Source organism: Calliphora vicina, chromosome 1, assembly GCF_958450345.1.
Source record: "Calliphora vicina chromosome 1, idCalVici1.1, whole genome shotgun sequence".
In the NCBI taxonomy this organism is placed as follows: Eukaryota; Metazoa; Arthropoda; class Insecta; order Diptera; family Calliphoridae; genus Calliphora; species Calliphora vicina.
Genome location: NC_088780.1, coordinates 14,498,745 through 14,518,765, shown reverse-complemented (window position 1 = coordinate 14,518,765; position 20,021 = coordinate 14,498,745). Strand labels below are relative to the sequence as shown.

Below are 20,021 nucleotides of genomic sequence, written 5' to 3'. Positions count from 1 at the left end.
TGAGTGAGAATCCAATGGGGAGACTTTTTGGTACTTTTTCTTTATTCGAATGGTACTTTTTGTAATTTCTTCACCAATGAACCTAGAAACATGAAATAAAGCTTATTGTGGGAAACTACAAGTATATATGGTCCTAAGTGAGTGAAACTTCAAGGGGATACTTCATGATACTTTTTCATTAATCTAATGGTACTTTTTTGAATTTTCTATAACAATGGGCTTAGAAACATGAAATTAAACATATATGGTCCTAAGTGAGTTAGGATCCTAGGGGTAGACTTTTTGGTACTATTTCTTTATTCGAATGGTACTTTTAGTAATTTCTTCACCAATGAATTTAGAAACATGAAATAAAGATTATATGGAACCGAGTGAGCGGGAGATTTAATAGTACTATTTCTTTCTTCTAATTGGGGTGGCGAAGCGCACCGGGTCAGCTAGTTTACCCATACATTTTTAAAAATATACACTTTACAACTTTAAACCAAAATAAGTCAAAAAATTTCAGGCGTACCCGAAATTTACATTTTCAAATTTTTTTTAACGAATTTTCCGAAAGTTAATTAAATTGTTTCCGATTACAATATATGCTAAATAAGGATTTAGCACGATTTATAATTGTGCGAATTTCGACAAAACTAAGTTTATTGTCACAAATTTGATAAAATTATTTCTTTAAAAAACATTTCTTAGAACGGATAACTTATTGAAATTTTAAACATATGTAGTTAAGGATTAATCAATTTTTAAAAATATTTTTTCATTAAAATTAAATAAATTTTATCTTTTAACTATGTTTAAAATTTAGTCTATTTTCTAATGTTTAATTTCAGAATGTTTCTTTGTTTCAACTATTGCAAATCTTAAACGATTTGGCTGAATTTCAAATGTTCTTGAAGTATAATAACCCATCAAAAACTTTACTTACCCAGTAAGCCAGCAAGTAATATTGGAGCAAAGTGATAACTACTTATTATTTGACTGAAACTCTAGTTTTTTTTGCGATTTAAGTAAAAAAAATTGCTTTGTGTGTGAAAGAAGATCTGAACAAACTTTTGATGTTTAAAGAAACAATTGAATATTAATATTTATAATTATAAACATCATTAATGCCAATATTTTCTGTCATCTAATCAAAAAATGGGTATTTCGGGAACAATTTTACAAAAATCTTTTGCTAGCATTAAAGACAACTTTGAAAACATTAGAATCCATTGAATTATTAAATTACTAAAGAAATTCTTTAGATTTTAAAAAAAATTCTAGAAAAATCGTTCTAAAAATGCTTTGTATTTAAAGAAATATTCACAATTTTCTATTATTCTATATTCATTTATTAAATCCGAATTGAATTTACCACTTAAAAACATTATTTTTGTGGCGCCCTCTAGTAGTCAGTAGAATTTTACTTATACAACATCTTTGTTTACATTTATTAAAACACACCACTAAAGAAATACTTAGCCACCATAGTAAACACACCACACCAATTGCTAACAGCTGTTTGGTGTGGAGAAATGTCAAACAAGCAACAAAATATTCCAACCAAAAGTTGATTAGATTTATAACAAATTAAAGCAATAAACTAAAGTGGAATTAGTGGAAAAATATATGATTAATAAAAAGTAAATGGTGCAACACAAAAGTAATAATAAATTTAAATGAATTTATAAAAATAAATAATGAAAATGCCAAAAAGTTTATAGAAAAGTGTAAAACAAAGAGATCAACTAAAGTTGTCTTAACAAAAAAAAGTGATAAAACAATGCTTTAAAATTGAAATAATTTCTGTGTTTAACTCTTTTCTTATTAAAAAATATTGATAAGCTATTATTTTTTTTATCTAACAACTAAAATCAAACCCTTATAATAAAAGTAAGTTGATTTAAAATGAAATAATCAATTTCCAAATTCATACAAACAAAAAAACACTAATAAGTTTATAAAACGCAACAACAAAAAGAAAAAAACTTTAGGCAAAACAAACTTACGTTTGTGTGTATGTTTGCTTAGGTTTGGTATTATGGTGTGATGCATTGTTTTTGTTATTTACTGCAAACTTTGTTGTTGTTGCCTAACAAAACCACCCAACAATAATTATCTGTCATATTTTTTTTATTATTGATAAAATAGGGAGAGTATTTGTGTATTGTTGTTGGTATTTTCTGACTATTTTGTTTGTGTTTTTATAGGAAAACAATAAAAATTATGCTGGTTTTAATTTTAATATAGGTTTGTTTGGGAGTTTGTATCATAAAAGAAAACAGGTGCGTGTGTTTGTACCACTCTGCGTACAGTGGTGACTTTAAGACCTTGAACTTTGTTCGTACTTGTTTTAATTTAATAGAGATTTTAATATTGAAAAATAAGTTATATTTACAATTAATTGTAACTAGTTAAAAAAACACAGAACGGAGTTATCGAACTTTGCCACACTCTTGCGGCCTCTGTTTACCATCTAATTTAACCCAGTTAAATCAAGTTGTTTGGATTAGATCAGTATTCATAACCATTTAATTTTCAAATAACTTTATTGTGCATTAATTTATGTAAAAAAAATAATATTCTTTTAATGAATTTATTTAAGCAATTATTTTACACTTAAAACAAATCACCGCCGACTTTTTTTTTGCAAAACAATTTAAAATAAATTAAATACTTATTAGGGAGCATAGTTTAAAAGTCGCGCCACTAATAATAAAGTAATATAAAATTTTGAATTTATTATTTTATGTCGTACCTATACTACCCAGCTACTGAGAAATATTAATTTTCTAAATTGCATTTAAAATCTATGTAAATAATATTTTGAGGCCACTAGTTGTTCTATAATGTAAAACAATATTTGTTTAATTTGACATGGTTGGTGGTGTAACGTTAAATATTGCAGTATTTTTTACAAATTAAATTATTTGCTTTAATTTTGAATTTGCCTGAAGCATTTTTAATTAAAAGTTTAATTTTACACACATCAGGTAATTTTAACTTGGACATTTCGTAAATAAGTTGACATTTCATAAATTATAAAATTTTTCAACAAAACTTTAATTTTATATTGTTGACATTATGTAAATAATTTAATTTTTTCAATGAAATTAAAATTTTACATTGTTGACATTAGGTAAATAATTTAATTTTTCAATAATTTTTTATTTTACATTGTTGGCATAAGATAAATAATTGAATTTTTCAATACAACATCAATTTTACATTATTGACATTAGGTAAATAATTTAATTTTTCAATAGTTTTTTAATTTTACATTGTTGGCATAAGATAAATAATTGAATTTTTCAATACAACATCTATTTAACATCGTTGACTTTATGTAAATATACATACATATATATGAATTTTTCAATATAACAGAAATTTTATATAGTTGACATCAGGTAAATAATTTAATTCTTCAATATAACAACATTTTACATAGTTGACATTATGTAAATAATTTAATATTACATTGTTTACATTATGTAAAAAATAAAATTTTACAATAAAACTAATATTTTAGTTTGTTGACATTATGTAAATAATTTAATTTTTCAAGAAATCTTTAATTTGACATTGGTGACATTCTGTAAATTATTTAGATTTTCAGTAAATCTAAAATTTTACATAGTTGACATTATGTAAATAATTTAGATTTTTAATAAAACTTATATTTTACATAGTTGATATCAGGTAAATAATTGAATTTTTCAATATAACAAAATTTTACATTGTTGACATTATGTAAACAATTAAATTTTCCAATAAATCGTAAAGTTTACATTGTTGACATTATGTAAAAATTTAGATTTTCAATATTACCAAATTTTTCACTGTTGACATTATGTAAACAATTAAATATTCCAATAAATCTAAAATTTTACATTGTTTACATTATGTAAACTATTGAATTTTCAAATAAAAATTAAATTTTACCTTGTTGACATATTGTAAACATTAAATTCTAAAATAAAAATTTAATATTACATTATTGACATTATGTAAACAATTGAATTTTCCAATAAATCTTAAATTTTACATTGATGACATAAGGTAAACAATTAAATTCTAAAATAAAATTTAAATCTTAAATTATTGACATGATGTAAACAATTGAATTTTCCAATAAAACTTAAATTTTACCTTGTTGACATTATGTAAACAATTGAATTTTCCAATAAATCTTAAATTTTACATTGTTGACATTATGTAAACAATTGAATTTTCCAATAAAAATTAAATTTTACCTTGTTGATATATTGTAAACATTAAATTCTAAAATAAAAATTTAATTTTACATTATTGACATGTTGTAAACAATTGAATTTTCCAATAAAACTTAAATTTTACCTTGTTGACATTATGTAAACAATTGAATTTTCCAATAAATCTAAAATTTTACATTGTTGACATTATGTAAACTATTGAATATTCCAATAAAACTTAAATTTTACCTTGTTGACATATTGTAAACATTAAATTCTAAAATAAAAATTAAAGTTTACATTATTGACATGATGTAAACAATTGAATTTTCCAATAAAACTTAAATTTTACATTGATGACATAAGGTAAAGAATTAAATTGTAAAATAAAATTTAAATTTTACATTATTGACATGATGTAAACAATTGAATTTTCCAATAAAACTTAAATTTTACCTTGTTGACATTATGTAAACAATTAAATATTCCAATAAATCTAAAATTTTACATTGTTGACATTATGTAAACAATTGAATTTTCCAATAAAACTTAAATTTTACCTTGTTGACATTATGTAAACAATTGAATTTTCCAATAAATGTTAAATTTTACATTGTTGACATAAGGTAAACAATTAAATTCTTCAATAAATCTAAAATTCTACATTGTTTACATTATGTAAACAATTAAATTTTCCAATAAAACTTAAATTTTACCTTGTTGACATAATGTAAATATTATATTCTAAAATAAATCTTAAATTTTACATTATTGACATGATGTAAGCAATTGAATTGTCCAATAAACCTTAATTTTACATAGTTTATGTAAACTATGTAAAATTAAGGTTTATTGTAAACAATTAAATTCTAAAATAAAATTTAAATTTTACATTATTGACATGATGTAAAGAATTAAATTTTCAAATAAAACTTAAATTTTACCTTGTGGACATAATGTAAATATTAAATTCTAAAATAAATCTTAAATTTTACATTATTGACATGATGTAAACAATTGAATTTTCCAATAAAACTTAAATTTTACATTGATGACATAAGGTAAACAATTAAATTCTAAAATAAAATTTAAATTTTACATTATTGACATGATGTAAACAATTGAATTTTCCAATAAAACTTAAATTTTACCTTGTTGAAATTATGTAAACAATTGAATTTTCCAATAAATCTTTAATTTTACATTGTTGACATTGTGTAAACAATTAAATTTTCAATAAAACTTAAATTTTACCTTGTTGACATATTGTAAACATTAAATTCTAAAATAATAATTAAAGTTTACATTATTGACATGATGTAAACAATTGAATTTTCCAATAAAACTTAAATTTTACATTGATGACATAAGGTAAAGAATTAAATTCTAAAATAAAATTTTACATTATTGACATGATGTAAACAATTGAATTTTCCAATAAAACTTAAATTTTACCTTGTTGACATTATGTAAACAATTGAATTTTCCAATAAAACTTAAATTTTACCTTGTTGACATTATGTAAACAATTGAATTTTCCAATAAATGTTAAATTTTACATTGTTGACATAATGTAAATATTATATTCTGAAATAATTTTACATTGTTTACATAAGGTAAACAATTAAATTCTAAAATAAAATTTTACATTATTGACATGATGTAAAGAATTGAATTTTCCAATAAAACTTATATTTTACCTTGTTGACATAATGTAAACAATTAAATTCTTCAATATATCTTAAATTCTACATTGTTAACATAATGTAAACATTTCACTTCTTTAATGAAACTTAAATTTTATATTTTTTACATAATGTAAAGTAGTTAATTTTTCAATAAAACTTATGTTATACATTGTGTAAATTTCAATTCTTCAATATAACTTAAATCTTACATTGTTGACATAAGATAAACAATTAAATTTTTCAATAAAACTTGAATTTTACATTGTTGACTGTAGACAAACCATTATTTCTTTCTTACAACTTTATGATTCTCATATTAAAATCTGGATTTTCATTAACTGACATAATTTTGTAAAATTTTTATTTGACCTTTGAACTTTACTCCAGTTTTATGGAATACATTAGGTTCATTGCAATATTTTTGTAGAAATTTTATCGGTTGTTAATTTGAATCATAATTTATTCAATAAAATTTGTGGCAAAAATAATGTCATTAACATTTTGTTAGCTAATCGTATGATTCTTAAATATTTTACAATGTTTCTAATCAAAAATCAAAGCAAACGTGTGACACTATGAGTTCATGGTACCAAATTTATTATAATTTATAATGAGTTCAAATACAATGTATTATACATTTTTATTTCGGTTTTTTTTTATAAAAAAATAATTGTTTGTTTTAATAATGAAATAAATGTCTGCAATATGGCCCGCCATAATTCGAATAAATTTAACTCTAGTGCTTAGTAAGCTTATCACAAAATTAACCAAACTAAAGGTAAATAATTTATGTACAAAAATTATTTACTATTGTATAAAACATTTAAATTATCTGCTAACAATTTTCATTTAATTTGAAACAGCCTTGAGGGAATACGCCACACATAACTAAAATATTCAAACGAAACTAAAATTACTAAAACTAAAATTACTTTAATGCAGTAGTATTTTATTTTATCTCTTTTCTAAAAGCAAAACCAAAAAGAAAATTTATATTTATAACAAATAATTGATAATTTTTTATTTAACAGCAATGTTATCTGTATAAAAGGCAGCTGCTGTATTTAATATGTTTGTTGGCTTTAATGAACTCTTATTCTAAAAGTAGATTTCAATAAAATGACTTGAAATATTTTGTTGTTATCAATAGAGGATTATAATCACTTTTTATAGCTTCTCTACAATAATTTTGGAGGGTTGTTTAGCTTATCTTATCCTGTTCCAATAGATTACTGCTGAAGTTTTTTAAAACCCCGAATATGTTTACAGTGTTATATTGGAAAATTTAAATTTTAGTTTATAATTTTAAGGCCTTTGGAAAGATTATATAGTAGAAAAGAAATTAAAACGGCAAACGGCCTTTTTTAATTTTTTAAAAAGGTATTTATCAAGAGAAACGTGTTGCTGGTGATAAATTCAATAAATTTGTGATAAAATGTGACGTAAATGAAATAAAATATTGAACAATTTGTGCTTAATTTGTTTGCATCAATTTATATACATAGATGACATAATGTAAACAATTCAATTCTTTAATAAAACCTTATTGACGTAATAAAAACATTTCAATTCTTTAATAAAAAATATAGTTTACATTGTTTACATTAGGTAAACAAAAACATTTTTCAAAATAAATCCAATTTTACTTGTAAACCATTAAGATTATAAAAAAAACTTAAATTTTACATTGTTGACATAATTTAAACAATTTCATTTTCCAATAAATGTAAAATTTTACATTATTGACATAATGTAAACAATTGAATAATTTAAAAAATTTAAATTTTACATTGTTGACATTATGTAAACAACTCAATTTTTCAAAAAAAACATAATTTTACATTGTTGACATTTTGTAAACTATTAAATTTTTCAAAAAAACTTAAATTTTACATTGTTTACATAATGTAAAAAATTCAACTTTAAATAAAATTTATTGCTTACATTGTTTACCTTATGTAAACAAATATATTTTTCATAACAATTCAAATTTTACATTGTTGACATAATGTAAACTATTAAATTTTTATACAAAACTTAAATTTTACATTGTTGACATATTGTAAATCATACAATTCTTCATTTAAACATTAATTTTACATTATTGACATAATGTAAACAATTAAAATTTTCAACAAAACTTAAACTTTACTCAGTTTACATTATGTAAACCATTGTATAATTAAAAAAAAATAATTTTACATTGTTGACATAATGTAAACAATTCAATTTTCCAATAAATGTAAAATTTTACATTGTTGACATTATGTAAACCATACAATTCTTCAATAAAACTTTAATATTACATTATTGACATAATGTAAACAATTCAATTCTTCAATAACACTTAATTTTACATTGATGACATTATGTAAACAATCAATAAATCTTAAATTTTACCTTGTTGACATAATGTAAACCAAGCAATTGTTCAATATAACTTTAATTTTACATTGATGTAAAGTAATCAACTGAAATATTTAACAAAATTTATATTTTACATTGTGTAAACATAATTTTACATTGTTGACATTTTGTAAACTATTAAATATTTCAATAAAACTCAAATTTTACATTGTTTACATAATGTAAAAAATTAATTTTTAAATAAAAATTATAGTTTACATTGTTTACCTTAAGTAAACAAATAAATTTTTCAAAATAATTAAAATTTTACATTGTTGACATAGTGTCAACAACTAAATTCTTCAAAGAAACTTTAATTTTACATTGTTGACATAATGTAAACAATTGAATTTTTCAATAAATCTTTAATTTGGCCTTGACGTGTGTATACAATTGAATTTTACATAGTTGACATATTGTAAACAATTAAAGTTTTCAATTAAATTTATATTTTACTTTGTTTACTTAATGTTAACAATTCAATTATTCAATAAAATTTCAATTTTGTATTTTTGACATAATGTAAACAATTTAATTTTTCAACTTAATTCACTTTACATTCAGCCCTATTATGAATAAAAATTCATTTTTCTCATTTTTCCTCCATGGGAACAAACTCCCTCGGAATTTTTTATTCATAATTGGGCTGTTTATGTAAAATATAAATATTTTGAAAAAAACTTATTTTTATCCTAATTGACATAATGTAAAGTATTCAATTATTTAATACGACTTTAATTTTACATTGTTGACATTATGTAAACAATTAAATTTTTCAGTGAAATTAAAATATTACATTGTTGATTGCTGTTAATATAAAAAATTAAATTCTACAATTAAACTTATATTTTACATTGTTTACATAATGTAAACAATTGAATTATTACACAAAACTGCAATTTTACACTGTTGATTTAGTGTAAACAATTCAACTCATCAATAAGACTTTAATTTTACATTGTTGACATTATGTAAATAATTAAATTTGTCATTAAATCTAAAATTTTACATTGTTTACATAATGTAAACAATTGTAATTGTTAACGAAACTTATATTTTACATTGTTAACATTATGTAAAAAATTAAATTAATCAAAAAAACTTTAACTTTACATTGTTGGCATAATGTAAACAATTCAATGTTGCAATAAAGTTTTAATTTTACATTGTTGACATTATGTAAACTATTCAATTCTTCAAGAAAACTGAAATTCTAAGCAGTTGTTGTAATGTAAACATTTAAATTTTTCAGTAAATCTTAATTCATACATTGTTTAATGATTTTAAAACCAACTATTTTGCTGTTAACTTAAATAATCTCGATTTTATTGCGCTTTTAATGGCAAAGCCATTAATATCTATAGATTATTTAAGTATATTGATTATAGATTTGCAAATTGTTTCAAATGCATCTCAAATTCAAATTGAATTTGTTTAGCAGCATATGTGGCAACTAATCTAAAACTATTATTATCATTATTTGCTGCTTTAGTTTGCTTGCACTTAATTCATAATATCCATTCATATCTTATCTCAATAATACACCAAGTAAATTGTTTTTTTATTTGTATAAAGTGGAGTGAATTAATTGAAATGACCATTGTACTTCTGAATTAAATTCATAACAGTAGCTGCAGCAGTTATTTATAGCAATAATATTTAATTTTTTGTAAAGAAAATTTAAATATGAATAAAGGGAGACATAAACACAGCAATTTGCAAGATTTATTTTTTATTAAATTGAAAGTGTTTTATTATAATTCTCTCCCATGTTCTTTTTTCTTTGCAGTCTTTGTTTATTTTATTAGTCTTTAATTTTACAAAATTTCCACACCATGACTGTACAAAGTAAGATGACAAATGCGGTACTATGTACCTGTCAAGACTTCCAGCATCCTTGGACCGATAAATGTGTAAATGCCTCAGCAGGTCTATTATTTGCAGCCACTCCATATTGTTTAAGGGTCTATTCCATGGTATATTTGGTAAGTAACTTTGCAAGCTAAACTATTTATTTGTTCCTCTAACATTTAGTGCGACTTCTAGCTCTCCATGATAATGCGTCATAAAATACCTTCCCTGCAAGATTTACGCAAAATGGTCATGGGTATTTTACAGTCCACCGCCTTTTTGGTGACAAATGCTTACACCTTTATAATGTTTAATTGTTTGTTGCGCAACATGTTGGGCCAGTACTATTTCTCCACAGTGGCCTTTTGGCCCTGTTTCCTGGGCAGTCTAAGTGCTATTGTGGTAGAGAGGCCCCAAAGACGTCCCCTATTGGCCTTGTATGTGGCCAATGTGGCTACCGAGACTCTGTGGAATATGGCTGAGACTCGGGGCTGGGTCAAATCCCTGCCCAATGGCCAGGTGCTGCTGTTCGGCGCCAGTATCTCTATTTTATTGTATTTATATAGATTAGGTTTACACAAAACTTCCTGTCGCGACTCATTGTTTGATATTTTGCGGATATTTGTGGGCAAACCAGAAGAGGGACCCCTGAAACCCGTGGAAATAGATGAAAATAATGTTGATGAGCCACCAGCTGCCAGCAGATCCAGACCTCCAGTTAATTTGAATACCATTAATGGTTGGGTGCAAGTTTACAGCAGACTTGTGGAGACAATGAAAGGCAAACATAAGTCATGCCCTCACAGAGGCAGTTGTGTTCATGGTGCTGTTATGGGCGGTTTAAAACCCATGCTGGGTGGCATTGGCTTGCAGGTGGCTTTGAAATTGTTGCTGAATGTTAAGAGAATAGCTCAAAATAAAATGAACTGGAAGAAAACGATATTCAATAAGCAGACCCTGAATTTGGGTTTGTTTTTGGGCTCGTTCTCGTTTTTGTATAAGGTGAGTTGAAGACAAAAAGCTTTCATGAAAAAGAATCTTTTGTAAATAATTTAAACAGCTTTTTAAATTATATAGTAAAAAAAAAACTTTTTTACGAAAAAAGCTTTAAACAACTTTTTTCTTAAAAAATAAGTTTTTTATGAAAAGCTTTTTTCTCAAAAAAAGATTTTTTATGAAAAGCTTTTTTGATAAAAAAGTTTTTTTATGAAAAGCTTTTTTGTTAAAAAAGTTTTTTTTATGAAAAGCTTTTTTGTTAAAAAAGTTTTTTTTAATTTTTTATTAAAAGCTTTTTATAAAAAAACAGTTTTTAGAAAAAAGGTTTTAAAAAAGTTTTTTTACGAAAACCTTTTTTTAATTTTTAAGAAAAAGCTTTTAATAAAAAAATAGAAAAAGGCTTTTATAAAAAAACTTTTTTAACAAAAAAGCTTTTCTTAAAAAAACTTTTTTTGAAAGTTTTCATAAAAAAACTCTTTTTGAGAAAAAAGTAAAAAAACTAATTTTTTAAGAAAAAAGTAAAAAAACTAATTTTTTAAGAAAAAAGCTTTTCATAAAAAACTTTTTAAAGAAAAAAGCTTTTCATAAAAAAGCTTGTGCTTTTAAAAAAAAAAGAGCTTTCATAAAAAGCTTGTGCTTTTTAAAAAAAGCTTTTCACAAAAAGCGTATGTTTTTTTTTTTTTTTTTTAAATTTTAACAAAAATATTTTCAGCAATTTTTTTAAAAAAAAGCTTTCGAAGTCTTTTTTTAAGAAAAAGCTTTTCATATTTTTTTTAACAAAAAGCTTTTCATAAAAAAACAGAATTTTTTAAGAAAAAAGCTTTTCATAAAAAACTTTTTTATGAAAAAATCTTTTTTTTAAGAAAAAGCTTTTTGCTTTTAATAAAAAATTAAAAAAAACTTTTTTGAGAAAACAGCATTTTATAAAAAAACGTCTTTAAGAAAAAAGCTTTTCATATAAAAACCACTTTAAGAAAAAAGCTTTTCTTTAAAAAACTTTTTTTGAGAAAAAAGTTTTTTATAAAAAAACATCTTTAAGAAAAAAGCTTTTAATAAAAAATTAAAAAAAACTTTTCTTTAAAAAACTTTTTTTGAGAAAAAAGCTTTTTATAAAAAAAACGTCTTTAAGAAAAATGCTTTTCATATAAAAACCACTTTTTTTGAGAAAAAAGCTTTTTATAAAAAAACGTCTTTAAGAAAAAAGCTTTTAATAAAAAATTAAAAAAGCTTTTCTTTAAAAAACTTTTTTTGAGAAAAAAGCTTTTTATAAAAAAACGTCTTTAAGAAAAAAGCTTTTAATAAAAAATTAAAAAAGCTTTTCTTTAAAAAAAACGTCTTTAAGAAAAAAGCTTTTCATAAAAAATATCTTTAAGAAAAAAGCTTTTCATAAAAAATATCTTTAAGAAAAAAGGGTTTACATAAAAAAAATTTTTAGAATAAAGCTTTTCACTTTTTTCTTTAAAAAACTTTTTTTGAGAAAAAAGCTTTTTATAAAAAAAAACGTCTTTAAGAAAAAAGCTTTTCATATAAAAACCACTTTAAGAAAAAAGCTTTTCTTTAAAAAACTTTTTTTGAGAAAAAAGCTTTTTATAAAAAAACGTCTTTAAGAAAAAAGCTTTTAATAAAAAATTAAAAAAAGCTTTTCTTTAAAAAACTTTTTTTGAGAAAAAAGCTTTTTATAAAAAAAACGTCTTTAAGAAAAAACTTTTCATAAAAAAATATCTTTAAGAAAAAAGGGTTTTCATAAAAAAAATTTTTAGAATAAAGGTTTTCATAAAAAACTTTTTTAAAAACTTTTTAAAAAAGCTTTTCTAAAAAAATTTTTAAGAAAAAAGCTTTTCATAAAAATAGCTTGTGATTTTTTAGAAAATAGTAAAATTTTTTTGTGAAAAAAGCTCTTTTTTTTCTTAGTTAGGATTTTTTTTTTTAAAAAAAAGCTTTTTTGTTAATTTTTCTAATATTATAAATTTTTCTCCTCTCAGTCCGTTTCTTGTGGCCTTAGACATATTTTCAATCGCGATGATCCCCGCTTTGCCATACCAGCCGGTTTAATAGGCAGCATAGGATTTGCCTACTATCCAGATGTCACCGTGGCTTTATATGTCATGTGGAAAATGCTGCAGGTTGGTCAACAATATTCCTTATAGCTCTATATACCATTTAATCACAATTTCTATAACAGGTTGTTTATAATTTGGGCATTGACAAGAAGAAACTTCCCCATATACCAGGCTTTACAATGTTTTTATATGCCTTCTGTACCGCAGTGTTATTCCATGCCGGCATTTTGGAGGCCAAAAATTTAAGACAAAGTTATTTCAAATTCTTACAGGACATATCAGGGGGAAGGTAAACAAATTTTTAGCTGGATTTTTAACAAATTAATATTTATTTGTTTTATATTTTTGATGGCAGATTAAGTAAATTCGATATGGCGCCTTTAGATGTTTATGGCTTGAATTCTAGCCAATCTAAGGCAGATGTCTTGCGCCGCTTAAATATTGTGGAAAAATCTCCCTTTCCCGCCTTTCCTTTGGACAAATGGTAATTTATTTTATTTGAAATTGAACCTAAATGTTAGCTAATGTAAATATTGTGAAAAAAGGAGTAAAGCGATTATACCATTTAAGAAAAATCAAAAATTCTAAATATTTTCTTAAGAAAATCTTTTGAATTTTTGTTTGAAAGAACAGAAGAATTCAATATGAAAATTTCTTTTTTTTAAAAAAAGAATATTTTTAAAAAAAATTCTTTTGAAACTCCTTTAGATACTTGTTAAATTTTAATATAATGCTTTGATTTTTGTTTTAGTGTAACAGAATTAAAAAGAAAATTTAAGTTTTAGTTTTATACATATATTTTTATACTGCTTAGAAAAAGAAATTATTAAAAATTTAATTTAAATAACTTTTTTATACTAATTTAAAGGTGATGTTTTGTTTGCTGTTTAAAAATTTGCCAATCTCTTTCTGTACTCAATAAATTTACAATTTTGGTGGCTCATTTAATAGACCGGTAAAAGGAATCAACGATTAGAAAGGTATGTTCATAATAAATTAAATACATCATTGGAAAGCAATGTTTAATGTAGTCAAGAGTTTTACTAGCTGCTTTAAAAGTCAGTTTTTCATTAAAACAAATATAAATTCACTTCTACTTTCTTAAAACTGTTTATATTCCTTTTGATTTTTAACCAATTTGCTAAGTTTTTTTTTAAATTAATGCTGTTTCTCAGTAAACCTTCTTTATTTGCTTTAAATCCTAACTAATTTACTGCATCCCTTAAAAACAAACACGAAAAATAAAAAATTGTCTGCATTTTAAAATCCTTTAGGGGCTTCAAACCACACAAACTACTTGAAGCTTGTAATTTTTTTTAATTTTTTTTTATATGAAAAAAACATTTTTATAAATGACCATATTTAAATTATTTTTACGCCTCTTAACAGCCATCTGCGGCAAGACATTTTTAGACATTATATTTTATTTAAATATATTTTTTTTGCAAAGAAAAATGAGCTTTGCGGCTCATTTTTATTTATGTTCATGTTTTTATTTTAGCATATTTACAATTTATAATTCTTGTTTATATATTTTTCATATCTTGTTGACTTTAAAAGTAATTTATCTACTTGTATTAAGGGAGTAAGTGAATAGCAATCTTCGTTATTAGTTTGAGTGGTAATTGTAGTCTTTTTTTATATAAAAGATTTTAAAATAAGTGAGACCACAATATTAGTAACTAAAAACTATAATGAATTATTGAAAACACCCTCTACAACTTTTTTTTTATATAGATTTGATAGGGCCTCAACAAGGCCCTCATATAACAGTTACTAACAATTCCCATACACTCGCAAAATTTGGAGTTAAAAACCCCATTTTGAGGTTAGTTTTTTCACTAAACACCGTGTAACTCTAAGTTTTAGAACAATTTAAAATGTTCAAAATGATTTATATAGAAGAAGAACCTAGCTTTTCAACTATATATATTTTTTTTTGTGTATTGAATATTTGTGGAGATTTTCTTATTATTTTTATTTTGCTTTATTGTTTTTCTCGACTTTGATAGCCTTTGTTTTAAATTATTTCTTAGAAAGCTAATATATTTGTTTACATATTTTTATAGAATACTGTGTTTTCAATAAAAGAAGCCATATTTTATAAAAATCCTTTCAAAATTACAAAAGTTATTAAACTTTTTCTAATGGTTATGCATACATTTTCCTTAAAATAAACACTTTTAAATAATTGTGAGCTACTGTTTTATTTCAAAGCATACTTTTAGGCATACAAATTAAAAATGTATGAAAAGTTAAAATATAGTTGAATAACATCCACACATTTCAACCGATTAGAAAAGGCAAAATATTTTTGTATTCACAACAAAAATCTTTTTAAAATTTAGTATATAAATGTATGTATAGCCGAATTATGAATTATTAAATTTGAATAGGAAAAAACTCTCTCCGATTTTGTATATAATTGGGCTGATATAGTTTAGTTTAGAGAAATAACCGGTTTTTGACGAATTACAGCATTTAAGCGATTGGGAATAGATTCTAGCTTTTTTGTATATTCGGGGCTGATTTTATTCCACTCCTCCAAAAGAACCCTTTTTAAATAATTTTTGTTTGAAATTTTCTTGTTTTCGTGTTTCAATTTCTAGTTTATGCCACAAATTTTCAATTATATTTAAAAAAGGTGACTGTGGAGGAGTTTTTATTACCCTGGGACAATTATACAGCAACCATTCTTTGATAATTCCAGCCGTATGTTTGGGGTCATTATCCTGATAGAAATGAATCCACAATGCCGAGTTTTTCAGCGCTTTGTTTAAGATTATCTTTTAAAATATTTAAATATTGAAATTTGTCCATATTCCCTTCAATAAAACATAACTGTCCAACACCAGCTGCCGAGCAAGCACCCCAGACCATCACATGTCCACCGCCATGTTTTATTGCAAATGCTTTGGATTCATCTCCTGATTGGGTTTTCTCCAAATGTTTACTCTACCATCTGACCCAAAAAGGTTAAATTTGCTCTCGTCTGTGAATAAAACGCTTTTCCAGAACGAAAAATCCTTACCAGCGTAGCTATGATCAAATTGCAGCCTATTTTGCTTATTCTTTTTACTCACAAAGGGTTTCTTGCGTGCAATTCTACCATTTAATCCATTCTTTCGAAGAACTCTCCTAATTGTCTCGGCGCTACAGCTTATACTGAAGTTTTTCTCAACCATATCTCGAACATTCGGTGCACTCAATCTTGGATTAATCTTAATTTGTTTTACTATCCACCTTTCTTGCCGAGTGTTAAAAAGTTTTGTTGGTCTAATTCTGGGCTTATTTATAACTCGTCCTTCCTTTTCAAACCTGTTTTCCACTGTTGTGCGGGCTTTGTTAACCTTTTTCGATATTTCCCTTTGACTTTTCCCATTTTTATGGTGCTCAATAATTAAATTGCGTAGCTCGGGCGTAGTATGTCGTCCCATCTTTAAATTTACTAGAGAAACTGATATAAAATGCGTTTGTGTTAACGTCTGTAGATAAATACTAAATGTAAACAAAACAAAACCATAATAAATTAAAAATACCGTTATTTATGGTAGAGTTGTATTGTGGACCATTTTCACTGTGGTGTTAATTTGTGTCTTAATTCATTTAAAAGCTATTTTTTTGTAAAAAAATATTAAATAAATATTTTTTTTATTAATTTATAATTTGAATAAATAAAACTAAATTTTTTAACCATTCTCTTTAAAATTGTAGAACATTGCTGGACAGTTTTCACTGTGATTCACTGTAAGTGCCGCCAGACTGTCTACATAAATTGTCACTACAGACCCTTCTTTTAAAATAAGAACCTGTAATGGGAACTGCATGTGAGATACCTATGGCTTCCACAATCTCTTAATTTCAATATCAGACCATATCGTGAGTTTTTTCAATAGTTTCGGTTGCAGAGAACTCGTACGGCCACAACGAAATTCAGTAAACCATTTTTTTACCATTGAAATTGATGATGCTGAGTTGCCATAGTATTTATCAAGCTTGCTTCTTAATGAGCACGGTAGTCTGTTATCAATAACTGTCAAACCCAAACTAAATGACGCAGTCTGTTCAAATTATGACGGCAGTCAACTGACAGATGCATGTTGACAGGAGCTGTTAAATTTAAAAAGTCACGGACTTATTGACCAGCAATCGTATCACTTCCCCGGCATTTTAATATAGTTTTTGTAAATTAAATATGTACAATAACTATTTTTGTAAAAATTGTTACTTTGTGGGTCAAAGTTCACTTCAAATAAAATGTGCAATCTCTAAATGAAATCTCTAAAATAAGAGTCACCCTATTATGCATTCATGGGAATTTTTAATTCAATGGCTGATAAGACACTCACCACACCAACAAAAAAACCGCAGTGAATGAATGAGTAAATGGGTGGCTTGATTGATGCATCTTTGTTAAATTAAATGTAACACATGTAGGGATGTATGTATGCACTGTGAGTATACCCAAACAAAAATCATGTGAGTACTTTTTTTACAACTCTCCCTAAGTACAGGCGAGAAGAAAGAAAGGAAAACAAAATAAATGCATAACAACAACAAAACCGGTGCATGGAATTTCATTGTTTTGGTTTTATTTTTCTCTATTATGGCGAGACTGTCTGCTAAAAATAAAGTAAAAAACAGAAGGAAAATAAAAAAATAAGATTGTACCGAAACTTGTATACCCTCAATCAATATGTATATATGTAGTTTTGGGCTTTTAGGGGGACCTGGTCTGGACTATAAAGTGGGTGAGTCAAGTATTTCCAACCTCCTCTTTCTAAATATTTTTTAAGAGGTATTGCAACATGTGGCCTAGCGTTGTCATGATTGTATATTAAGGTTTCATATCTGCCAGCATATTCTGCACCATCACTGGTCCCCTGTGATGGTCTATTCAGATTTCAGCAGCTCATATTTGATATGACCCATTTGCTCCCACCAAATACAGAGCATTACCTTAACGTCATGGATATTTGGCTTTGGTGTGGATTCGGCTGTTTGGACTTCACATACGATCTATTACGCTTCGGGTTATCGTAATGGATAACCCGAATGATTGTCGCATAATCAACATATTTACAAGAGATCTAACAGTATTTGGGGGAAAATATAAAAATCTTTGAAATCGGATGGGAAACAAAAAATGGCACGTGTTAAAAATTTTACATGTCGAATGTACCCTTCTTTAAGCCCCCATAGCGCCGCATTTGTAGGGCCCATTTTAATAACTTAAACTCGAATACTCCTTGGCTATGCCTACGTCAAATTGTATTCCGATCGGACCAGTCGTTTAGAAATGACAGATTTATTTCCAAAAAATTTTGATTCTGCCCCACTGTGCGGGGGGATATTAGTATGATGGCTAGATGAAATCATGCATTGATATTGCTCATTTTCAAACTTTATCAATAGAAAGTATTTGAGGAAAATGTAAGCCAGCTAGCACTCTTTGTTTGGGTCAAATCGTATTTTCAACAGACATAGCTAGATCGTCTTAGAATCTTATGAGGACTAATGTGGGTTTACAATGTGTTACAAACGGAATGACAAGATCAATATACCCCCATTTTTTTGATGTTGTATATAAAAAGCAACAACAAGCACAATCTTGCAATCAAACTGTTGTTGATGAAATTTTGTGTTATTATTAGGTACAAACTTTTGTTAGTAAATAAAAAAAAAAATCTAAATAATTCATAATAAATTTGGCTTTTAAACAAAACGGTTGTTAAACTCTGACGAGAAATAAACCACTTAAATTTACCAAAAAAAAGATACCTGATTTTGCCAAAAAAAAATTTTTAATTTAAAACAATATCAATAAAGTGTTTCAAAATGTTTATCGAAAATTATTTTTATACTGATACAACAAAATCAAAAGCAACCAGTGCATTAACCTCTCAAAGTGGCCATTCTCCTTCAGTGATCAATAAATGTTTAAAACGTGCCAGCGATCATTTTGTAACTCTAGTGCATGTAACTCTTCTATTTGTGCTGGGCTTAACCTTATTATTTATGGATTTGTTAAATGCCTCGGTCAATCATTTGGTTAGAGTGGTGCCGGTGTCTTTGGTGCAGAGCCCCCGTGGCATCGATGATATAATGGCAACGGATAATGTACCAGCAGAAATAACACTGGGCGCCATAAGTTCTTGGCTGTTTGTGGTGTGACATTAAATTTATTTTAAAGTTTTTTTTAATATTTAAGTAGTAGAGTGTTATGTTAATTAATTTATAATAAGCTAATAATAGAAAGCGACATTTAAGTTATAAGAAACAAGTTTTATAAGTGTCAAATTTCTAAATCGTAATAATTGAATTTAATTATTTTTATTACTTTTTAATCTCAAATTACGCATCATCTAATTAAATACATAAAAATACCCACATCATTAGAAAGTTGACAATGTATTTAATATTTATAGAAAAAAAAAATCATGAATTTTTTAATTGCATACAAAGAACATAAATCTGGTTTTGTAAATAAAAATATATTAAACAAAATAAATCAAGTGTTTTTTTTTATAAATTTTAACAATTTATTGACGTTCTGGCTAAATGGCCTTCAATTTCTTGGGGTCTTTGCAGCTCTCTAGATAAGGTTGTATATGTTTCTTTAAATATTTTTAAAAGATTAAGAAAGGTTTCCTTTTCTATACAAATAAATGACAGAATTTTATATTCGAAGTGCCCCCCACAAAAGAATAATAAAAATAAACCACACTCAGCGTAAACACTTATTGGGAAATAAGAATGGCAATAAAAATGTATCAATTAAAATTTTATTCGAATAATTTGTTGCAAAAGATTAAAGAAAATTT

General features: G+C 25.1%; 1 protein-coding gene across 1 annotated transcript; it reads left to right on the top strand.

Moving 5' to 3' along the window:
- The first annotated feature begins 1,575 nt into the window (after nucleotides 1–1,575).
- LOC135964141 (transmembrane protein 135-like) lies at nucleotides 1,576–14,064 on the top strand. Its single transcript, XM_065516229.1, has 6 exons — nucleotides 1,576–1,875; nucleotides 10,080–10,275; nucleotides 10,337–11,143; nucleotides 13,120–13,260; nucleotides 13,320–13,486; nucleotides 13,553–14,064. Exons 2-6 carry the CDS (start codon nucleotides 10,126–10,128, stop codon nucleotides 13,683–13,685), a joined length of 1,398 nt encoding a protein of 465 aa, XP_065372301.1. The 5' UTR covers nucleotides 1,576–1,875; nucleotides 10,080–10,125; the 3' UTR covers nucleotides 13,686–14,064.
- Nucleotides 14,065–20,021: the final 5,957 nt, after the last annotated feature.

What these genes read in the sequence shown, in the direction of transcription:
- LOC135964141 (XM_065516229.1), top strand. Translation starts at nt 10,126, where the DNA reads ATGACTGTACAAAGTAAGATGACAAATGCGGTACTATGTACCTGTCAA. An exon ending in TCTATTCCATGGTATATTTG is followed by an intron (nt 10,276 to 10,336) that starts GTAAGTAACTTT and finishes TGCGACTTCTAG; the next exon opens with CTCTCCATGATAATGCGTCA. An exon ending in CAGGACATATCAGGGGGAAG is followed by an intron (nt 13,487 to 13,552) that starts GTAAACAAATTT and finishes TTTTGATGGCAG; the next exon opens with ATTAAGTAAATTCGATATGG.